The 24,270-nt window shown below is 38.3% G+C and overlaps 1 protein-coding gene across 1 annotated transcript; it reads right to left on the reverse strand.

The window, feature by feature from the left end:
• Nucleotides 1-1,869: 1,869 nt before the first annotated feature.
• On the reverse strand, nucleotides 1,870-16,343 carry LOC128736358 (uncharacterized). The gene is made up of 6 exons (XM_053830834.1): nucleotides 16,166-16,343; nucleotides 2,546-2,652; nucleotides 2,387-2,458; nucleotides 2,215-2,315; nucleotides 2,062-2,147; nucleotides 1,870-2,002 (listed from the first exon to the last, which is right to left on the reverse strand). Exons 1-5 carry the CDS (start codon nucleotides 16,341-16,343, stop codon nucleotides 2,108-2,110), a joined length of 498 nt encoding a protein of 165 aa, XP_053686809.1. The 3' UTR covers nucleotides 1,870-2,002; nucleotides 2,062-2,107.
• Nucleotides 16,344-24,270: the final 7,927 nt, after the last annotated feature.

Below are 24,270 nucleotides of genomic sequence, written 5' to 3' on the forward strand. Positions count from 1 at the left end.
ACCAAGCTAATTGTAAAGACATCGTGGGGCTGAAAAAACTGCTGCTGCTGCTGCTGCTGGTACCCTTCCACCTGAAAGCCACCCACCCCTCCGGCGATGTCACTGCCGCCTCCGTAACCGTCCACCTCGAAAAGCAGTTCACAACGATCAGCAGCTGAGCCGTCGTGAATTGCCTTAGCGCTATGTATAGCTGTATAGATCGGTCGGTTTTACACAATACCTACAACAAGTACAACAACGATCCCCAGCCAACGAGATATCTAAACGGCTCGATGGCATTGAAATAAGTGCGCTGCGCTGCGCTGCCCCCATGGTAGCAACTGGTCGCCCAAGCGACCAGGTCTCGAACCGACCAACCACACGGTAGAACAACGGACAGCTAGCCAAATGTGCGTAAAATGTGCGATTTCTTCTGAGACTCCAAGTGGTTGTCCACATGGCTAGCTCGTGGTCTGTCGTCACACAGTCGGTCGCCGCGGTCGGTGCGGTGGTACCGGGCTCGAGTGGATCGATATTATAGCATCGTAAATATTATAAATGATGACGATGTTCCGCACTCGAACGGTGACATTTGCGCTGCTTGTAGGTTGTGTGTGTGTTGTGTGAACCTGGACAGCCAGCAGTAGCAAACCTGACTTGGTGGCTATTCTGTCAAACTGATTGGCGATATTTGTTTGCTCTTTGGGCGGAATTGTCGACCGTAGTGGATTGCGTAGATTTGCTAATCTACGTATTTTAATGAAAGAATTATGACGAAAATGAAAAATACGTGTTTTATTCACCAGATGACTTCTATCATTAGATTAATGGAGTCCTTATAGTGTTCTGTTGTTTGGATAGAATTTTATATATTTATTTAAACCTACAGAGTTTTATACAATGTAAAGTAGTGATTAAAAAAAATGTAAAGTAGTGATCGTGAGTGTCGCTTAGATAATTGCCTCGTATGAAAAATCATAAAATTATTGTGATAGTTTTGTCAATTTTTATTCGTGATCACTATTATCTAATACGCAACGATTAAATTTATCGTAATCAAGTGAAGTTCATTCGATTTAAGCCGTTAATCACTTTCTCCGAGTTTATTTTCGTCAAGCCACGATACAATGTCGAGCATTTGTTTTTCTTGTGCAAATGAGTTACCCGGTGAGGAGGAAATAACCTGTAAAGGATTTTGTAAGTCTACATTTCATCTGCACTGTGTCGGACTTACAAATGAGATTAAGGAGTTGATTCGCAGCCGCGAACAATTGTTTTGGATGTGCGCGGCATGTACAAAAATGATGAAAAATGCAACATTTCGTCAAGCAATTGCTTCCACAAACGAAGCTATGCTTCATCTCGAGGTGCAACAAAATAAAGTATTAGAGGAGCTGAGAAGCGAAGTGCAAAAAAACACCGCAAAGATTAATACAATTCTTGATCTTACACCCCGTACCCCCAAGCGCACCGCAAGCTTTAACTTCCCACCACAAACGGCTAAACGTGTCCGAGTTGGTGCCAGTGGCGAAGCAGTAATGCGTAGCCAGCAGCGCACTGAGTTTGTGGGTAACAAAGAAATTGATTCTAATGTAACAGTACCGCTCGCTCGAATAGAATCAAAGTACTGGCTGTATTTATCGAAATTTGATCCACGAGCCACCGTGGAAGATATTTCGACTTTAGTACGCAGTAATTTAGAAATCGAACCAGCGTCCGCGGTTGATATAGTAAAACTTGTTCCTCGGGATAGAAAATTGGAGGAGCTTTCCTATGTGTCTTTCAAGGTGGGGGTAGGATCGGAATATAAAGAAAAAGCGATGTCTGCCTCATCTTGGCAGAAGGGTATTTATTTCCGCGAATTTGAATATAATCGCACATATCCACCAAAATTATTTCGCATCCCTCCGCCGGCCCAACCAAATAGTGAACAATCCCCGACGGTCTGATTTACCTCGCTCTTTACCCTCGTCACGTAGTGTTGCTAGTCCAGAAAGGTTTAATTCTTGCGTGCATGATCCAGCTGTTCAACGAAATTGCTATCAATATGAGATAAAGGAGGAAAAACTGCACATATACTACCAAAATGTGAATAGCATCCGAAGTAGTGCCCGGCTGGAAACTGTTTTTATGTCTGCACTGGAACGTGATTTTGATGTTTACGCATTCTGTGAAACAAATTTAGAAGAGTCAATTCAAAATCTGTTCGTGTTCCCACAATCATTTATAGTTTACCGTTGCGATAGATCTTCAACCAATTCTGATAAGTCTAGTGGTGGTGGAGTGCTGATTGCTGTTAATGAGAGGTTTTGCAGCAGTGTTATTTTCGAATCTCCCTATAATGAAGAAATAACCGTTAGAATTCTTTTGAATAATACAGAAATTATTCTTTCTTGTGTGTACTTACCTCCTGATTCGAAACTCGATCGACATGAGTCGTATGTAAATAGCATCCGCAATATTGTTGATTCGTCGTCACCTGAAAGCAAAATTATTGTTATGGGTGATTTCAATCTCAAAAATACGACTTGGTGTCGCGAGAATGAAGTAGATTTGCATTTGTTACCTTATCAAGTACGACAGCCAGAAGAAGAACTGTTGGTTGATTCAATGACTGCTTGTGGCTTGTTGCAAATTTGCAGTATTCCGAATCAAAACAACAGATTCCTGGATCTAGTGTTTACTAACGACGATGAGTGCTGCTGTGTTGAAGTGAGTGACCCGCTGATCAGAAACGAAGTGCATCATAATGCCATGTCAATTGACATTACAATTAGTGAGTTGTCTATGGCATCTGTAGATGCTGTCGCACACACTGGTCAAATTGTAAAGGTTTTAGACACTCATCAAATCGAAGATGCAGCAAGAGCACGGATCACCCAGGAACTACTATGTGTAGACTGGCGTAACGTTTTTATTTCCGACGATGCGTTTAGCACGGATGATGTGAAACCTTCCGTTACTTCTATGTTGGTTTTTCTGAGTAAATTTTCCGTTTTTAACGTGATAGATGTTAACAATTGGAATACCGAAACAGCACTTGACTGCAATGTAATTATATTTTACTATATTGTATACAGTATTTTATCTCGCCATTGCCGTGTATGTGATGTTAAAAACAAGCGTAAATATCCGGTATGGTTTGACTATGAAACGATAAGACTTCTTAAAGAAAAAAAGAAGCTGTATAATAGGTTCCGACGGACTCGATCTGCGACTGATGAAATCGCTTATAATTTAGCGAAAAATGCTTTTAAAGAAAGACATCGACAGTTACACCGTTTGTATTTGGATGGGCTGCAACGAGATATCCAGGCCAATCCAAAATGTTTCTGGAAATTTGTAAATAATAAACGTAAGGACAAAGGAGTTCCTTTGAATGTCACTCTAAACTCTAAAAAAAGTGAAAATATGCAGGATGCCGTCGATATGTTTGCTGATTTCTTCAAAAGTGTTTACGACAGTGCAACGGTTAACAATATACCTGAGTTTATCGCATCTAACATAAGCATGCCTGTAATTGATCTGAACATGGAAAAAATTCGTGACAAAATAATTTCGTTGGATGTATCGAAAGGATCGGGACCGGATGGAATACCGAACTCTTTGCTAAAACGTTGTGTGGATGGCTTGCTACTTCCGCTCTATGTACTATTCAACGCATCTTTGACAACAGGAATATTTCCAGATATCTGGAAAATGTCGCATATTGTACCAATTCACAAAAATGGTTCGAAGATATCCGTAGAAAATTATAGAGGCGTTTCTATTTTGTCGGCAATACCGAAGATGTTTGAAAGTATTGTATACGATCATGCATATACATGGATCGAGCCTCTAATGCTAAACTGTCAACACGGATTTCTGAAAAAACGTTCAACAGTGACCAATCTAACGGAATTCGTTTCCAGGACAGTGCAATGGATGTCAGATGGCTTCCAAGTCGATACTGTGTATACAGATATGTCCAAAGCGTTTGATGTAGTCAACATAGGGGCAATGACCGCAGTTCTCCGGAAGTATGGATTCAATGGTGTCTGCTTAAAATGGATAACTTCGTACCTGACTAACCGCTTACAATATGTTAGACTACACAATACAAATTCTAAACTGTTCAATACGCGCTCAGGAGTACCTCAAGGTAGTCATCTGGGCCCTCTGCTGTTTGTTATCGTCATGAATGAGTTACCCGATATGCTAAACGATGTTTTCGTGTTAACCTATGCTGATGACGTAAAAATGTTTACTCCTGTGCGTTCCCCAAAGGATTGTGCGACTCTTCAAGAGAACTTGAATCGTTTTCTGGACTTTTGCAAATTGTTTGGACTAAAAGTAAACGTTTCCAAATGCAAAGTGGTCTCTTTTAGTCGCAAATCGAGTAAAATCGAATATGGATACCGCCTAGGTGATGATTTAGTCCCAAGGAAAACTTGCCATTGTGATTTAGGCGTTGAAATGGACAGTGAATTGACCTTCGGCAAGCACATCGAGAAGATAGTAACGAAAGCAAATTCATTATTCGGAATGGTGAAACGATTTAGCCGTGAATTAGATGACCCGTACACGATAATTGCTATCTACACTGGTTTGGTTCGCACCACAATTGAGTATGCAAGCGTGGTATGGCGTCCATTTTATAACATATACGTTAACCGGATCGAGCGTGTGCAGAAAAAGTTTGTGCGATATGCTTTGCGCAATCTTGGTTGGAGAGATGAAATGCCTGACTACCGATCTCTTTGTTTGCTAGTAGGAATCAACAGCTTGAATGACCGCAGGATTTTAATTGATGTTCTGTTTCTAAAAAATGTTATTTCGGAGAAATACAGCGCACCATACTTGTTCAGCCAGGTGACTAGATATGAAGGCAGAACCAGCTTAAGAAGAATTAGGCCGTTCCATTTATCGAACAGGTCGCAGAATTATGCCCGGAATGAGCCCATGTATCGAATGATGGCTATTTATAACGATCTTCAATCCGTAATTTCCATTGATATGTCAAGTGGTCAGCTTAAACATAACCTTAAACAGTATTTTAATAATCATGTGTAAAATTTTTATGTATTTATTTACTTGTTAGAATCTATATGTACATCTTTAAGTGTGATAACGGGCAAAGCCTATACATCAAATAAATCAAATCAAATCAAATCAAAACATACAGACAGCATACAAAAATACAAATTGCAGAATTGCAGCATGTATAACAGAACTTGAAATGTTTTCAAAGGCATAGCAAAATATAAAAAAAAATCAAGCTTTTGTAATAATAGGTTTAGAAAAATAAAAAGAGACACAGGAAGCATATTGTTTTTGATTTCAATTATTACATCATGAGACTGATTCTTTTTTGTTCTTTCTTGCTGGACTCTTTCTGGCACTAGACTCTAAGGTACACGGGTACCAGCGAGCCACACGCCCTGGCAGGTGTTGTGGGTTCACATATGGTGATAATCTCTGATTATAGCTTGGATCGACCTATGCACCTTCCAGCATTGGACAAAAGATAGGAGTCACAACGACAACTTGCTAAGCGTAGCTTCCTATTAACCCCCCCCCCCCCCCCTCTTCCTTTCCACTCTTTCCCCTACTTACCAAAAAAAATTCATTACTTTCCACTACCGTCCCTCCATCAATTGTAAAACCATCGTTTCAATAAAATATTAAAATTAATGCCTGACCGCATTTCAAGGTCAAAGACTAAAACACGAGTTTGGTCTGTTTAAGGTTGTCAAACCGCAATAAATCTGTTAGTTTTATAGAGCTTTTAAACACACGTAAACACGGTAACACCCTGACCACACATTTATTGCTGGTATTATGAAGAATGTTAAAGTTCAACACCAAAATCCTTTATTTTTACGAGGCCATATTGTCATATTCTGGTATTTTGTTTTAGCTCGCAAGCAAAAATTGATCAAAGCAAAGTATTTTGTAAAAAGAAAGATATTATGAATCAGGTTTTCTGTCACAGGAAGCAACTAAAATGATGTTGTTAGAAATTGAGATTGACTAATTGAATATATTTATTTCGTTAAGACAACCAGTTTTCGAAAATGGCGAAATTTCAATGGTACGTTGATTTTATCCACCTATCACGATAAAATTTAATGTGGATGTGTTGCAATCCAACGGAGATTGCTCAAAATTAATTAAATTTTCTATATTTTATTCTAGTCTCTATAATCCAAATCGATCTCTGACAGTGTCTGACAGTAAAATTTTAACATTTTTGCTTACGGATGTATTTACAAGTTGATAAAGCAGGCGAACTGATTTAGCTTTTTCCCAGAGCAAAAACCGAAAGCTTAATCGGTATCATTGCTGCTTTCAGTATATCGAGATACAACTGCTTGAGCTTATAACCTAGTTCTTAAAGAGGTTATAAAAACCTTCTGAAGAGCGGGCCCCTTGGTCGGAAGGCAGTTTTAAAGCGGTCATCAGAAAGTTGTAGTGGAGATTATAGTTTTATCAGCAGTCTTATGAAATTGGTCTCGAAAACCACTAGAGGAACGTAATAAAACATAGAATGGTTACTTGTTCAAGTAACAATTCAAGGTGGTTCAAGCTGTTTCAAGCAGTCGTCTCCATTGAACTCTTCGGCGCTAACTTGGGTCACTCTCACTCATTACCAATTTCTTAGGTTTAGACCTGGTCGGACTATCTCGCACGTTGGGTTACTTTGTTCCTGGTGTCGGTGAGGTTATCGAAGAAAACACAGCCTATTTCGCTTGACTGAATCCTGCGCTGCCTTGAAGGTTTCAAACTGAGGGTTCATTTGCATGATTATTTCTCGTAGTTAGGGTTGTTTTTTTCGAGATTTAAAATTTTTCGAGGATTTGTCTAAAAGAAACTATATGGTCTGCAAAGATTGGAACGTTCCTCACGAAGGCCGATGTATACGCCAACCATCACGGCCGTGGCCATTTTGCTTCAGCCAATCAATCGGTAACTCGTGTGTCCGATCCACTTGCATCTAGGTTCCCCAGTTTCTGTTGCTATCGGCCGCTCCTCGAAATTCCTGAAGAGATTACAAAGAAGAAGGTGGCCAAATTTTCCCAAAACTTTTTAGTTTGGCTGATTATCGCACAATGGGCAAAAACGAGCTCGTAATGCCAAGAATTAGAAGCCGCTGGACTGGAATCTTACCTGATACCTGATACCTATTTTAATGTAAAAATGCAGGATATCGATTGGTGATGGTTTCATCCAGCGTAGACTTCGGGAAGTGGTCCTTTTTTTCTATTTTCCCCTAAAATCATGATAAAAGCTAATTGAACAGTACACTCCCTCCACAATTGTGGATCACCCACAATTATGGATCACTTTTGTGTTTCAAGTTAAATAACTCAGTTAAACAAACTGTTTGAAGGTTTTGAAGCATTTTTGCAACAAAATATACCATATTAACTAGCTTTTAACACATAAAACATCCTTTAAATCCCGACATTGATGCTTTTTCAATGAGCGTACAACGTTGCTATCGAGAATCTATCAAAATGTCTGTCGTTTTTTTCAATCAGCATAAGCAATACGTTCCTCATTCATAAGGTTGCTATGTGACATAATCACCAATTTTCGAGCAAAAAATGACTCGTACATAAAGATCAAGTTACGTTCTTTACGATTCAGCGAAATGTTGGTGGTTGCCAATGATTTTCCTGCAAAAATAAGTAATTTTCAAAGTGATCCATAATAGGGACCAAAACAAGGTAATTTTTCACAATTATGGATCACCTTGATTCCAATGTAATTTTTACAAATTCAAACAGTTTAGCACCTATTACAAATTTTTTTTAAGCAGAATCGAAAACTGCACAGAGCCGAGTTTTTGGAAAATACTGTTTCTGAACTACGCAGTACAGGAAAGTTACGTAAGGCAGTAAAACGCTATGATGGTTCATATGCAACGGTTTGTCTCAAAAATTAAGCAAATGCTAGCTCTCATGCAACAATCTAAAACGTTAATTTTTCCCTTAACTTGTTAGAGAGTTTGAATTTACTGGTTCTTCGAGCTTTCGGTCACATCCGCGCGATTTCCTTCTATGTTTATTTTTCATTTTTTCGGTTTATTGTCGCCTTTCCACTGTTTTATACAGAGTCGCATCATAGCAGGGATTAAATTAAACTCTTGCATCGATTAACTTTTTCGAGAGTCCACTGTACCTACATCATTAATAACAATTCGGAAAAAAGAAAACTTCATCCTATACTAGCCTTTTCGGCGCCAGCGCAGCTGGTGAGCCTATGATTCTTTTCGCGAAAAGCATTCCTAAAAGCCGATCGGTAGGTGTCTTCGAAGAAGGACGACAGGCATCTAAAGACAGACTAAAAGCCACATAAGGTCTTTCATACGATTTGAAAAATGTTATTTTTATGTTATTACATGATTTGAATAAAGTTCATAGAGTGAATTCGCTGCAAAAAGGGTATTTTTTCTTTTGATCCATAATATGATGAAAATTGTTTCATAATTGTGACCGCTTCCAAAAGTGATCCATAATTGTGTATTTGATGAGTCATAATATAAGCTTAATTTCCGTAGAAAACTTGCACTAAATGGGTTTAATAACTGAATCAACTGAAAGATTACATATTTCTGTAACTAAAAACATTTATAAACTGCTTTTAAACAACAGTATGCGCTACAATTTATTGTTTTAAAATCATACTTCTGCTTAAATGGTCCATAATTGTAGGGGAACTGTATAAAAACTTATTTGACGCCCGGGAAATGAACTCAAATAGCTCAAATAGTTGTCAAAGCATCAGAAGACACAAATGCCATCCATTCCATACTGTGAGAAATGCAAGAATAGTCCATTTTGCGCAGTTCACCCCCATATACATAGATAACCTAATTAAAGCGATTAAAACTAATTCAAAGACACGGGAATAAACTCGAATAGCACCAATTAATTCGAAAGGCATCAGGAGAGTTGAATGTCATCGATTTAGTACCGTGATGAAGTCACAATCGGTCCGTTTTGATGCCTAATTCTCTCCTAGATCTACAAAAACACGTTCATTTGCTATTGCGTAAAAAAATCATACGTTCTTAATGATGGTGTCTTTGGAGATGTTTATCAATAAAATACAGCGCATCTTTTTAAATTATTAAGGTGATCTTATAATCATCTATCAGGGTGATACAAACTTTTGTTTTTTAATACGCCCGAAAAAAAATTTTCTTCTGAAAAGTTGTAGAAGACACTAAAATGAGCAACTTTGCTGAATATAGTAACTATATGACTTTTACTAGTTGCGAGATATAATGATTTGTTTGAAAATGACACTGAAAAATCAATTCTGCATACCGTGGACCCCCGTTCGTTTGACCGTTTTTAATCTGAACACTTTTTAATTTGAACCCCGTTGGTTTGCACGACGTGCAAATTAAAAATGGTTCAAACGTCATTCTCAATATGACAACATTTGCTTATGCAGACAATGCACATAAACACGATTTGTTTGTGCTGATCTACCGTGTTTAAACTGTTTCACATTGCGTTTTCCCAACGATTATGGTAGAAATCCGATCGGAGAATGAAATATTCGCTGCTTGCAACTGCCAACTGAATCAAACCACCAAAACCACCCCATTGGCAAGCAACCATGTTTTCGCTGCCAACATCTCGAGTGTGCGAAAATGAGATAGCATGTCAGCACTGCGTTTCACTCAACTGCCAGCAGTCTTATTTGGGCCCGCTGTCAAATTTTGAGCCCAGGACATGCTGTCGCTGACGTTCACTGCAGCTCGTTATAGAGATGTCGATGGGGTGACCAAAACAATAACAAAGAGCAGGGCAGCCAGTTCACACAAGTTCCAGCATATTTAGGGTTACCAGTTGTTCAAATTAAAAACTAACCCCGTTAGTTTGCATGAGGAATCGTTCAAACGAACGGGGGTCCACTGTAATAACTTTACATCCAATTTATTTATTGCTTTCAACTGTTCTCCAAAGTTATTCAGTATGATAAAATACATATTTTTTCTGAAGACTGTTTTTGCCTTTGAGTTAGTTTCAGTCGCTTTAGTTAGGTTATATATGTATATGGGGGTGAATTGGGTAAAATGGACTACAGCAGTGATGGCCAAACTGCGGCCCGCGGGCCGCATGCGGCCCTTCATGATAATTCGTGCGGCCCGCGGACTGGTTTGAAGGATGGAGAACTTATGAATAATTTTGTTGGTGACACAGAGGTCACTCAGATCAGTCCTAATACCTCGTGCATATTGTAGATCTGATTGTTTTCCAGTTAAAATCTTGTGGTGATTCCTAAAAATCGGCTTTGGCTGCCGCAAATGTTACATTTTGTTATGCGCAGAAATCGCCAGAGGTCATTGCGGCCCGCGGACTCATGGGGCGATCTGATTTGGCCCGCACCACGCCTATGTCTGGGCACCACTGGACTACAGGTATACCTCGATATAAGACAGCCTCGTTATAAAACAATTCGACATAAGACAATTTTGTCTTATATCGAAACAAATCCCTTTGACATAGCTGATAACGATACCAGAGCTGATTTTCCATTCTGAAATCGGTGCCATGAAGATGTTCATAATTTCAAAATAACCTCAAAAATAATAAAAAACTAATAGTTCAAACAATAATAAATAGTTCAAAAACCGTAAACACATAACACAGAGCAAAACTGGCGACCGCTAATGCAATTTTTTTTTTAAAAAAACATGTTTCGATATAAGACAATTTCGATATAAGACAACTTTTAGAAATTATAAATTGTCTTATATCGTATCCCTGTATTCTATTCTTGGATGGGATTTGTTTCTTCTGATGTTTTGACAACGGTTGGAAGCTATTTGTGTTCATTTCACGAACAGCAAATAAATTTTTGTACTGCTCAATTAGGGTTTATCTTGATTTTTTGGGGGAAATAGGGCAAAATGGACCACTTCCCGAAGTCAGCGCAGGATGAAATCATCACCAAAAGATTTCCTGCATTTTTACATAAAAATTGGTATCAGGTAAGATTCTAAACCAGCGACTTCTAATTCTTGGAATTACGAGCTCATTTTTGCCCATTGTGCATCGGTGAGTACGGCAAAGTATGTTTGCCGTTCATCATGACGAGTACCATCAACGGCTAATTCTACCGGGCCGAGTGCCTTCAGACGCACCTACTGGCTTATCTGTGGTCTGTCAATACTGACTGATCGTAGGCTGGTACAGAGATAGCAATGTTATTTTTGTATCAGGAGACGTTAATCCGCCAAACTCGTCGGAACTTCCCACTATCTATTGAGAAATTTTAAGTCATCATGAAAGCCAGTCTTCGTAAAATGCTTAAGATATTGAAGAACCGGTTGGCTTAAAAATAAGGATGCGACAAAGCATCAAAGGAAGTTAGACGGTTGAACATGCGAATAATACTTGAAAATAAAACCCGAATTAATCCACCTAGCGGCGTGACCTAGCCTTTCTACTGTCACAATAATCATCATTTAATTTCTCAGGAACATCTATGTATAATTAACTTGACTATATTTTTAAATATCCGTTCCGTATTCCTCAAAATCCTTATTTGCCAGTAAAATTCACAACGTATTGCGTAGAATAATTAAATTTTCTTTCCTTGTGTGCGTAGATACTTGTAACACCTTATTTAGTTTTATAATCGATCGGCCTAAACTTTCGGGCTTCAGAGCCACATAGGAAACTTGTTTTGAATTGACAATATGAAATATGTGTTCAGAACAGATTTGTTGCTAATTAATTAATACCATGTGTTCAAAAGTTAGCATCTTTGAAAAACAAGAGTTCAGAAAAATTATTATTATACTTCGCCTTTGAAGACAAAGAATATCGACAACAAAATGATTAATCTCAAAATTTTACTATTAGTTTGCTTGGCTTCAATTTTGCAATATATCTGAATTAGAAAAAATAACTGAATAGAGCATTAGATATGAAAAAGAGAAATTGAACTTTTTCTTAGCTGGCGCTCCTTCAGATAATTATTTTTGCATGAAAATCAAAACTTATGCTTTTTTTGAATGTACTTTCATGAAAAGATAGTCATTAGCTTGATCGCATCGTTTTTACAATGTTGGAGGGTTAGGAAAACAAGAGGGTTGCAAAAGCTGCGCCTTAAACATGCTTGAGAATGGGAAATATGATCGATATGATTTTCAGTGTTTGTCATTTTTGATTTATTTGTTGAAACATGATACATGACATAAGACATCTGTCCTTTAAAATGTCATTAACGAAAACAAATCTTACAAAATTACTACCGTGCAACGTTTACTTCCTATTTTTCATATAACATTTCTAAGCTCTATCTATTGATTGAAAAGAGCATCTATTGATGCGCAAAATTTGTTTGAAATTTGTATAAATTTATTTGGAAAAATCAACTCATTTTTAATCCTATACACCACTATACCTTCATGTTTAAATTAACTGCTTTTCTTCGCTGTTTGCTTTTCGTGTACAATTGTGAGTAACAGCAAGTGAACAAAATGACAATTGAAATCTGAAATCAAAGAAAAGAAAAAGCTTTTCGATTGAATCCCATTATTTAATATTTATTTGCAACAGATACGTAGTTCGCCTACGACGTGCAGGCTTCAACAGCGTCTTATTTCAAAGCGTATACGTATCTGTTGCGAATAAATATTAAATAGTGGGATTTAGTCGGTAAAAGTTTTTTCTTTTCTTTAATTTCAAATTTCGTATTCCACTAAGAGGCTTCAAAAATTTCAGACAATTGATTCAGAAAAGTTAGAAACATATTTTCTTGAATTTCAATGCAAATTTAAAAATTGTAAATTGTCATCCCAAGTAACAATTTGAGTTTTATTACACTCTTATGATGACATTCAAGACCAAAATTGGTCATGAAAACCACCAGAAGAGTACAATCAAACTCACATTGTTGCTTGGGATCACATACACACACATACATACATACATACATACATACATACATACATACATACATACATACATACATACATACATACATACATACATACATACATACATACATACATACATACATACATACATACATACATACATACATACATACATACATACATACATACATACATACATACATACATACATACATACATACATACATACATACATACACACATACATCACACACATTGAGTACAATCAACATTTGTTTTGAATTCACACGTTTTAACGGTTTAATATACGGTGCTTAAGTGTTAAAGTTTAAATAACTTTTGAATGAACTGTCCGATTTTAAATAACTCGGTTTCGTTTGATAGATCTCAGTAGTAATTTTCAAATAATAATAAAATGTGTGATGTTTTTCATTGAATTAATGCTTATATGTTACAAAAATATGTTTTAAATACTATTTTTTCACATTTCTTTATGTAACTTTCAAACTACAAGCCCAATCGTCATGAAATTTGGAAGTTAAGGGTTTGCAAGGCTCCTCTTTCATATGCAATCAATTTTGTTCAAATCGGTTAAGGGACCTATGAGATAATGAAGTCCCATATTTTTCATATTTTTATACATAACTTTTGAACTAAAAGTCCGATCAGTATGAAATTCAATAGCGACCAATGGGACACCTAGACCTTTCATTTGACACTAAGAACATTAAAATCGGTCCAGCCATCTCCGAGAAAAGTGAGTGAGATTAAAAGCGTCACATACACACACACACACACATACACACACACACACACACACACATACACACACACACACACACACACACACACACACACACACACACACACACACACACACACACACACACACACACACACACACACACACACACACACACACACACACACACACACATACATACACACACACAGAAAATGCTCAGTTTTCGAAACTGAGTCGAATGGTATATGACATTCGGCCCGCAGGACCTTCTTTCCATTTCCGGTTTTCCAAGTGATTTCTATACCTTTATACTATATATTTATATAGTAGAAAGGCAAAACCGTGTACTTCGTTGTTTTGCCTACAACTACAGTTGCATAGTTAGTAGAAGCCGGAAACCACACAACCCCGCACCTCCAAGCTCTGCTATTCAATTCCGAATTGGAGTATTCTCGGGTATGGGCACGTGGAGGCGCTAGGATGAGCGTGGGATGGTTAGAGCTATGTTGAACGTTTCTTCCCTATTGCCTTTCTCACTTCATACCCATATTGATGAAGATAATTTGTACGATCAGTCAATAACTGGGCAGTTTTATCTTTTATGGGCACTAAAGCGGCAATAAATGTCGTACAACAAACCGATATCACCACTTGCAACGGCCTTCTCTCCTTCCTCGGCTAAGAAGTTGATCCAGGCACTTTCAGCCCACCGACAAGATTGGTGATTTAGTCGCTATGGTTCGCGTTCGCTCAACGCTTGGTTTTGTCTCTCTCCGCTTGCTGGTTATCCTTCAGGTTTCATTTAAAAACCACTTCCGCCGTCCTGTGCGCACTTTTCGGAATATTTCATCACTAGTCATGATAAAGACGCTCTTAATGCCGATGCATTGCTCTTCGGCAGTTCCGTCAGATGGCTGCTCTGTGGCTCGGGATTCAAGTAACTGGTCCAGGTGTGGTATGTTCGAGTCTTGACTGCGAAAACTGCTAGGGTCGATAGGATCGTAGCACTAGCCTGCTACTGACCTGTGCAGTGCTCGAAAAAATTGACAGCCCAGCATAAAGTCGAACATAAAACGAATTCAGCGCATACAGTTTTACCCCTGGTAGTATTCTTTTATCTGTCAGCCCATGGACATGACTACTGAACTACTGACTGTGTTTGTCTTTCTCAGTTTTTTACCCTTCAAAATAATTTATTCACGAATTGCAGTACTGAAAGATTGCTCGACTAACCTGTCAGTCAATTTTCTTGCTCTTGACTGATATTTTAGATCTCAAAATTTAGTTTAAAATAGGCAGTTTAACTTTTTAAAATCAACCAAAACCTGGCTGAAAGAAATGAATGAAAAATTTGGAGCACTGTTTATGTTTATCAAAATTTCATTTCAAGTAGTCGGCAGTTCAAAATGAATGAATGATTCACATCTGATTCCACTCACTTTTGTGGAGGATGAAAGAATGTAGAGAATAACACCATCATGAACGCAGGTGATTCGCTCGAGTTGGTGGTTTCAAGCTGGCAATGCTAAGTTCATTTCATTTGTACTAGAAACAGTAAAGAATGATACTGCTAATCATGCTCATTGCATCAATTCAGGCATAGTGCATAAATTGAATATGACAGCACTAACACTAGTAGCTGCAAAATCTGTCCAACAAAAAATCATGGGGTCAAATTCCATCGCATTGGAGCGCCAAAACATAACTCTTTTGCCAAAGTAGTGCAAGACTTACCCGAACGATGTCTTATATTCGCCAGTGTTCGGTTAGCTGCCCTCGGTCAGTCCCAGGATATCAAGTTTTAGGTGGTTAGGGTCTAGGCTAGGAGGTAAGTTCACCCTCCAAGTTTCAATTCGTATCCTGGTTTCATACTAAAGGTAGTCGCCAATAATTCAGATTGATTTCTCCTTTCAGTTTTCAAATCTTAACGATTTTCAAGTACAGTAGCTTGTTAGTCTATCCCGATTCGGCAGATGGGGCCCTTTGTGAGTTGCCGTTTATTCTTAGACATAAAGCTGTAAAGTATCAGGTTAAGTTTTTCTACGTAAAAAAAAAAGTTCACGCACAAATTGCAAAGTCGAAAAAATATCCCTTGAAACAATATTCCAGACCACATAAATTAAATATTACAAAACATTTACAATAATCGCTGAACCGACTGCGTTATGCAATGATAAAACTTAACAGTTTATACTCTTCCTTCGGCCGCCATTATCAATCAAACTCCGGTTGTTTGATATACTAATTCAAGCGTATCGTCTCAGTTCGATGTCAAAAACCGGTTAAGCTCACCATTCACAGTGGTTTTGTCCGATAGCCTGCAGCTATCTTAACTTCCATCTGTGATGACGATGTCATTGAAATTCTGGTAGCGAAATTCCGTTGTTTTACGCACTGGCCACCGATCGCTGCTATGATGGTGGCTGGTACAGCCAAGTTTCAGCAGTGTCTGTACTCTTCCATTTCGAAGGAACCTCCAACGATCGAAAACCCGATCTGCACCTAGCAGAAACTTTAACACTGCAACCGGTAGGCCTATGAAACGGACATACCTACATCCGTACTACCGTAGGAAGCCAACTCTTTCACTTTCTCTTTCAACGACACCAGCTCTGGGTCCAGCGAGCGCAGGTTTGGAAACCGACTGAAACCTGTTCCGAGCAGCTCAGGTGCGGGCGGTAGCACCTTGGCGGAGGGCGCACAGTGATTCGGCTTGCATGACGTTTGCATTTCCTTTTCGACAACAGGTTCAGCGCAGCCAAGCGCAGGCAACGAACAGGCACCACAGCAGCTTCATCCATCTTTCGCTTATCGCGACGCGGCGGGAAGCAAGCACGCTCTGCTGGGGTTACTTCGGTACACAAGGTCAGCCGGGGCAGGGCGCCGATGAAAGTGAAGCTGGTCACGAACCAGCAGAGATAATTATGCGATTGCGATAAATATCGAGATAACCTTTCCTGCTGCTACCAACTCGTGGGAAGATTGTGCCGAATATCACGAACTTATCGGAGGTCACTTCCACACTCGCTTTCGTTTAACATTGCCGGTAACGGATGCTGACTGACTGACTGGCTGTGGTCGCTAGTGAATTCGACCCTGTGCACCCGCCCGCAACCGGATGAGGTAAAGTGCTGGTGCAGTTGGCTTGACAGTAATTAGCGGACAACAACAACAACAACAAAATAACGGCTTAGGTCTTGAAACTGAAAGTGAAAAGCAGTGGCGGCCGCCTACAGCGGAGCCTTAATTATGTTTTACCTCGAATTGCAGAACTTTGTTTGCTTTATTGCCTTTAAAAGTGAACGTTGTCCATTGTATGTGCGAAATAAATGTAATTTTAAATTATTCGCATTTCAACAGTTACGACACTTTTTAAAATAGGTAATTTTGCCAACGGCTTACTTTTCACACTTAACACCAATTTACGATTTAGCACGAATCAATAAAGTAACTTTTCTGGCACTGTCTTTGGAAAGTGGCTGAAAAATTCGGCTTTGACAGTTAATACTGCTGAAAGCAATGGCAGATGTGAATGTTAAGCACGATCTAGTGCGGCATTTGAATTAGTATTCTGCTGATGAAGCCTGAGAGCAGCACTCTGCGCTGCTGTCAAGCTAGGAATTTACCGCTTCTTGTCTGGTCATAACATGCCGGGCAGAAATCCTTCAACTTCAGAAACAATAGTCTAGAGTCTGCTACTAAAAGCGTTCGAACGCTTGAAACCCACATTAATTCAGTTTTATTCGTAGAATTGGAGCGTCATCATAAAAACAAAACAAACAAAAAAAACTCAAAAGACTGCACCTTTTACTGAAGAGCTACAGTGCCGAGTGCTTGAATTGCAAATGTGATGATCGACTCTCAAACAGAGCAGGGCTCGGTTGGGAATGACTTGTTTTTGTACTGACTGCATTTCTGCCAGCCCAACACTGCATGATTATTGCCGTTCGAAAAAGGCAATTGTATTCAAATTTTATTTCACTGTTGCCTACCAGCTGAGTTCGCCTGATAAAAGGCCATCGAACTTGATTTTCAAATTACAATTTTAGTCAGTGTTATGCAATATAATTCTTCGGATCCACTATCAGCTAGGTCTTTCTATTCTTTCCCACATGTTACTTGTTCCATCATTTACTTATTGATCTCGAACTTTCGTTAGCACGCGGTTGTTCAAAAAGCTGAAAAGCTTAAACCACAATCCATGGCTGTCGATATGATTCATAAAAGTTGACATTTTCGATCTCTAGTGTTTATGGTTGTGAGACCGGTTTTTTTTTCTTTCGACAGCTTCCTGTTGATCTTTGAAGAAAAGATGCCTCCCTGGCTGCGTTTAATGTTAAGATGTTGTTGAAAACGGAAAAAAACGTCGAATGAACTGCCCGACGAGTTTCGCTGCAAAACCAACTGAACTGGACAATACCGGTGAACACGGGCAAAAGGAAACCGACTATACTTGACCACAATTAGCATCTGTTGCATGTACTTTACATAAATTTATTTTTGCCTTGAAATTTATTATCGAAATGTAGAAATATGATCCGTGCTCCACTCACGTCAGACTGCGGGGCGATGGCTAACAATTTCGATGATGAATTCGGCTAGTTGGCACATCCCAGTTAGAAATAAATCACAGAACAAAATCATAGAAACAAAAAATAGTATATCAACGATACTGTAAAAGGTGTAAAAGACTGTGTCTGGGAGCACGAACAAGTTACGGTTTAGGGAGCTTGCTCAAAACATATAATCCCAAGTAACAACGAAGGTTTTATTATACTTTCAAGATTGTTTTTATGGCAAAAATCGGTCATAAATACCATTATGAGAATGCTATAAAATTCAAAATGTTACCAGGGATGTTTGTCATTTTTCAACTTTTAGCTACACAGAAAATTGTAATGAATTATTCTGGGTTATCATTTACAGCACCGCTTCGCATTCGTTAATTTTGTCTAAAATAGTTGAAAGCAATCACCATCGTGCCCGGACCAGTGCAATGTTCAAAAAAATTGACAGCCTTGCATGAAGGCGAATATAAAACGCATTCAGCGCATACAGTTTTATCCCTTTTGACATTTTGCGTTTTATACTCTCACAAGTCTTACCTTTTTCCGTTTAATGTCTTTTCCAGTCTCGTTTTTCCACTTTTTGTTTCGTTTTTGTGTTCCTTTTTTGTGCCGTTTTCTTGGTTTTTGTACCCATTTTAACTCCGGTTTTCCGCCTTTTCTTTCGTTTACATTTTTCTATCCCCCCAAGAAACATTTATGCGCTGATTAAACATTTTAGCACCCCTTTTATACAGCCATAGCTGAATATGCATCGAATAAAATTTATGTAAACAACTCTACGATACGTATTCAGCCGAAATTGGAGACTTAAACAACCTATTCGTTTGAGGCAGAGAAAATCCTTGTTGCGCAATTATATTGCCCTTTATATCACCACTGTACGCCCCCAAATAAGAATTTAAGGATGATCAAACGCTTTTATAGCTGATTTTATTCAACCTGTGGCTGAACTATTGCTTAGTTTTAGATATAAAAACCCTTTTTCAGTTACTAAACATATAAGTTTGGTGATTTTATCTAGCTTCAGGTTATTTGCTGCTTTCGAAGCTGCAATGAAACTTAACAGAGGCTTTTCCGCGCTTTTAAAAAGCCAATTTGCGTAATGCTGTCAATTCTATTTTTAGAACGAGTAATAGTTTTGCAATGCTTTTTCAGTCGCTTAATCAACATTTCATCAACCTTTATGCAGCTAAAAAAAATCTATTTTTAAATTTAAAAAAAAATGGAATGTGTCATTTTTATTTTGCCGTGGACATTGTCGAACGCGATTATTTTTAATTATGAATAACTTTATTTCGTATAAGTAAGCTAATTAGGAATGCAAGGTTTTTTCGGGAATTGAACCCGCCGTCTTCTGGTCCATAAGCACTCACCGTGTGATCCGCCCCATCTGCATCTGCAGAACAGACAGTGGGAATATCTTTACACCTGAAGCAGTCGATAATGTAGAAAAAAGACATAACTGAAATTTTATGATCTGACAGTATGTGTGCTGTGAGCCGAATAAAAACTTGGTAGTAGTTTTTAAAGCCACTTTACACCCTTAAGCAGCCTTAAAGTAGTTTGAAAACTGTGAGCCTAATGAAAGCTTCTACTCTACACTTAAACGCTTTTAAGCAGCCGTAAAACGGTTTGATGTTTATGGCTGTTTAGAAGCGGATTGTTTAGCAGAAAAATCCTCTATTAAGCCTGGGTAAGCCTGTTGTGTTTACTTTATGCAGCTTTGATCGCCTTAAATGAACCCGTAAACAGCAATTACTCTTGCAATTCAGCTAGTACTGTTACTTGGGTTGTTTCTAGCTTTGCGCAAATTGGTTATTTCAAAACGCGCAAAAGCTTCTATTGAACTCCATTGCAGCTTCAAAAGCAGCTAGTAGCAAGCCCGAAGCTTGATTTAGATACTTAAGAGCTGAAAAAAGGTTTTTATTTCTAAAACTAAACCATAGTTCAGCCACAAGTTGAATAAATTCAGCAATAAAAGCGTTTGATCAGCCTGAAATTGTTACTTGGGTAGCTGCTTTCGAAGCTGCAATGGAAACTTCAATTCGTATATGCAAGCTAATTATTAAAATGCATGCCGTCTTCTTTCGAGAATTGAACCGCCATCTTCTGATCCATAAGCAATCACTGTATGATCCGCTCCATCTGCATCTGCAGAACAGGCAGTGAAAATATCTTTGCACTTGAAGCAGTCGATAATGTCGATAAGTGACGTATATTTTTGCTGCCAGTCGAATTGTAAAATTCTATGATGGCTCCCGGCCAGGCTTTTTATATCTATACCTATAAAAAAGGATTTCTGTCTGTCTATCTGTCTGTCTGTCTGTCTGTCCGTATGTTCCTTTTAGAATCGAAAGCTACTGAACCAATCGGCGTGAAAATTTGCATGTAGAGGTTTTTGGGGCCAGGAAAGGTTTTAGTGAAGGTTAAGAGGGGGGTTAAGAGGGGGGGGGGCTCCTGTACAAATGAAATACAAATTTCCTCATAACTCGAGAAATAATCAAGCAAATAGAACCAAATTTGGCATGTGGGTGTTTTCGGTGACAAGAATTTATTCTATGGTAAATTGAGACCCCTCCCTTCTTTATAAGGGGAATTATAACTCCTCTCCCCTTTAAGAGGGGGGGGGGCTTCCATACAAATTTCCTCATAACTCGAGAACTAATCAAGCAAATGGAACCAAATTTGGCATGTGGGAGTTTTAGATGGCAGAAATTTTTTCTATGGTGAATTACGACCCCTTCCCCTTTTACGAAGGGGGGCTCCCATACAAACGAAATACAAATTTCCTTATAACTTGAGTACTAATCAAGCAAATGGAACCAAATTTGGCATGTGACTCTTCCATAAAACATTAGTCAATAACAAGACCCCAAAAACTATCTATAGTAACACTAAATCATTCAGGACGAGACGACCGCGAGTGTTGCCGGAGACCCGCCGTCGGAAGCGCCGCCCACTGTGGGGAGGCAACTCCCCGCAGAAATCACTATTGTCTAGGTTTATTTATTTTCCTAGGTCTACCTGGGTTTCCTGGAACGAGCGACAGCGAGTAATGAGAGGATCGCGAAATGGTACTTTCCACAAAAAAGTTTTCCGTGAAATGGTACATTCCGCTTAAGGTTTTTCGCAAAATGATATTCGGCGAAATGTTGTACAATCATGGCGAATATTACTATCCGCCTTCTGGCTATGCAATGAGGGGACAGGGGAGTTGTTTTCTACTTTACTGTGAGGAAAAATTACAAATTTGTATATTAAACTACCCATTCCTGGTAACTAATAAGCGTTAACATAAGCAGCAAATCAGCGTATCTGGCATTTTATACTGCACGTTGTTGTATATTAGCTTTTTGACTGCATAGGTGTTGTAAATTTGCATCCAAAATTGTATTCAAATTCATCGTGTCGGTAAATAGCTGTAAATTAGCATTGTCAGCACTATAAGAAGGTTATCAGTTAAGTAGCTGTATATTTTGCCAAAATAGCATTTAAGTAGCATATAAGACGACTTAAATGCTTATTGGCCTACATTTGAATGGTATTGGTGATGCTTATTGGTTACCTGGGACGCTTTCATAGTTACGTAACTGCCAAAATGAATCATCTAAGGTTGAACTCCTCAGAAACTTGCAAAACTCGAGATTGTGACAAAGATCATCCGAGATTCATGATTTATATACAACACAGGTTAATTTGTGGCAATACGAAGTTTGTCGGGTCAGCTAGTTTTTTTTTATAAAATCAATTGTCTGTGGGTTCTACAGCCTGAAAAACTCGAAAAATGAGTGTACGAGTTGAGTTAATGCTTCTAGCACGAAACAAAAATGGAAATTCGAACAACGAAATTTCCGAAAATCGGCCGAAAAATGTTTGTTTCGTTTTTGTCTTTTTTCGTAGATTTTTGCATGGAAAATAATAAGGCCATTACAAATATTTGTTATATTATTATAAGTTTTTGTCATTCCGGTGTTCGGGCACTGAAGGGGGGGGGGGGGGGCGCAAAAGAAACAAAGTGAATTTTTGTTTATTGTTTATTTGAGAAGGGAATGTGAAAGTGAATTTTTTAATCGAGCAAAAAAAAACTTGGGTTTAAGCATTTTTATTTGTAGTTTAAACGTGAAAACCGAATCTATTCTTGCTTATATTATATACGTTATTATTTTCTATGCAAAAATCTACGAAAAAAAGACAACAACGAAGGAAAATTTTTTGGAACATTTTCGGAAATTCCATTGTTCGAATTTCCATTTTTGATTCGTGCTAGAAGCGTTAACTCAACTTCTACACTCATTTTCGAGTTTTTCAGACTGTAGAGCCCACAGACAATTGATCGTATAAAAAAAAATTTTGACTCATATCCTACAAATTATTTTTCTGCCCCCCGATTTTTCAAGCCAATTTCCAAGGGGGGGGGGCGGTGACAAAAACTTTGAAAATGATTTGCAATGGCCTAACGTATATTTTAAAAGCAACAATAGATGTGGTTTACACGTTTAAACTTTAAATAAAAATGCCTAAAATCAATATTCTTTTCTGCTAGATTAAAAAAATCCGTTTTTTTTCGACCACCAGCCCCCCCTTCAGTGGCCCAACACCGGAAGGACAAAAACTTTATAAAATATTTGTAATGGTCTTATTATACTTTTTCTCTCGTGTTTTTCCTACTTTTCCGTCCTTTTTTGTGGCATGTTTTCTTTCGTGCTCTGTTCCTGAAACTGACTCCTGAGTTACGAGTGACTTTAGCGAGAGGCTGCTAAAACAATAGAAATAGAACGTTAAAAGAACACGCTATACAGCTCACATAAATGAACATGGGGTAACGGGGTTTCAATAAACAGAACTTTAATAGAACATGCTATAGAATTTAGACGTGCAACCAGCAGCACTGAAGTATCTTACAAATTTAAGGCACTCTCTCTCCGATCCAGACTATCGATCATTGAGCATGAAACTCGTAGAAACATTGACAACAGCGGTAGCAGTCGTCACATTCGCTATGTACACTTTGATGTCTCGTCAGTAAAATGGTGCATGGTGAATTAATTTGTTCGTAACTATTTACGTTCAGAATCACCCTTCACAAGCTACGAGGCGGGACTATAAGATTTGGCAAAATCAATGGCAGTTACACAATAAATCAGTTCGAAACGATTCAAAACTAATATGTAATTGATACAGTTTCGCGTCGTTGAGTTTTGGCAATTAAACGAAACAAGTTTAAAAACCGAAATGTAATTAATTATAGAGAAAACGCTATATAATTCCGTACAGTTAAATGCTAGAAAATAAATAAATAAAGTTTTAGAGTCTGTAGGGTTTTACTTCAAATGCATAATAATCGGAAAAAATCAGTTTTTTCCCCAAAATCAGAATAAAACAACGGCTTGTCAGTATATTCGGAAATACATCAACAAGTCTGGATAATCCTGAAATATCCAGAACTTTGGCATCTCTGGTCTGAAGTATATCAGCAGCAGGCTTTCTGCAACATCTAATTCACAACATTCGTTGACAATGTGAAGAAGATGGACCTACGTCGAAGGTATTGGATGGTACTCCTTAAAACTGTGTTCGGCTACATTCGAATTGGAATGACGTGGTAAATCATATTTTCAACCATTTTGCTCCTTCTCAACCTCTGAAATGTGCTCCTCCTTGAACCGGATCCATAAAATTTCTTCTGATTTGGTTATTTCTATTCACAGACAAACTGATATAACACTCTCTCTCTCGGATTCCTCGCACACTGTAACAGTCCTTTCAAATTTATTGTAGGTTGGAAATATCTCCGTATTCGTCAATATGGCGCTTTTTAACGAAAGGAACCATTGTTCCTCAGCCAAGTGTTTTTGATCCACTAAAACGTTTTCACAAAATATGACCTTTCAAATGAACAGATTTCGTGGATTCAGAACGCTGAATCACCACTAGCATTGTAAAGTAACAAAATCGAGAGCTTTTGCACACCTGCGGAATGATTATCAACTGCTGAATTACTCTGCTGGATTCAGAAACCATTTTCGCATATGAAGAAACGAGAGAAAATTCCACTTGAGACCACTTACGGTACTCCGCGCACACCGCTT

This window comes from Sabethes cyaneus, chromosome 2 (assembly GCF_943734655.1).
Source record: "Sabethes cyaneus chromosome 2, idSabCyanKW18_F2, whole genome shotgun sequence".
In the NCBI taxonomy this organism is placed as follows: Eukaryota; Metazoa; Arthropoda; class Insecta; order Diptera; family Culicidae; genus Sabethes; species Sabethes cyaneus.

Bases quoted from the DNA above. Each gene is read 5' to 3' on its own strand.
- LOC128736358 (XM_053830834.1), bottom strand. From the start codon at position 16,343: ATGCAAACGTCATGCAAGCCGAATCACTGTGCGCCCTCCGCCAAGGTG. The intron at 2,459-2,545 runs GTAACAAATGCA...TTTTGCTTTCAG, and splicing joins TGGCTGTCGTACTTGATAAG to GTGACGACGAATCAACAATA. The intron at 2,316-2,386 runs GTAAGTACACAC...TCTTCATTATAG, and splicing joins ATCGAGTTTCGAATCAGGAG to GGAGATTCGAAAATAACACT.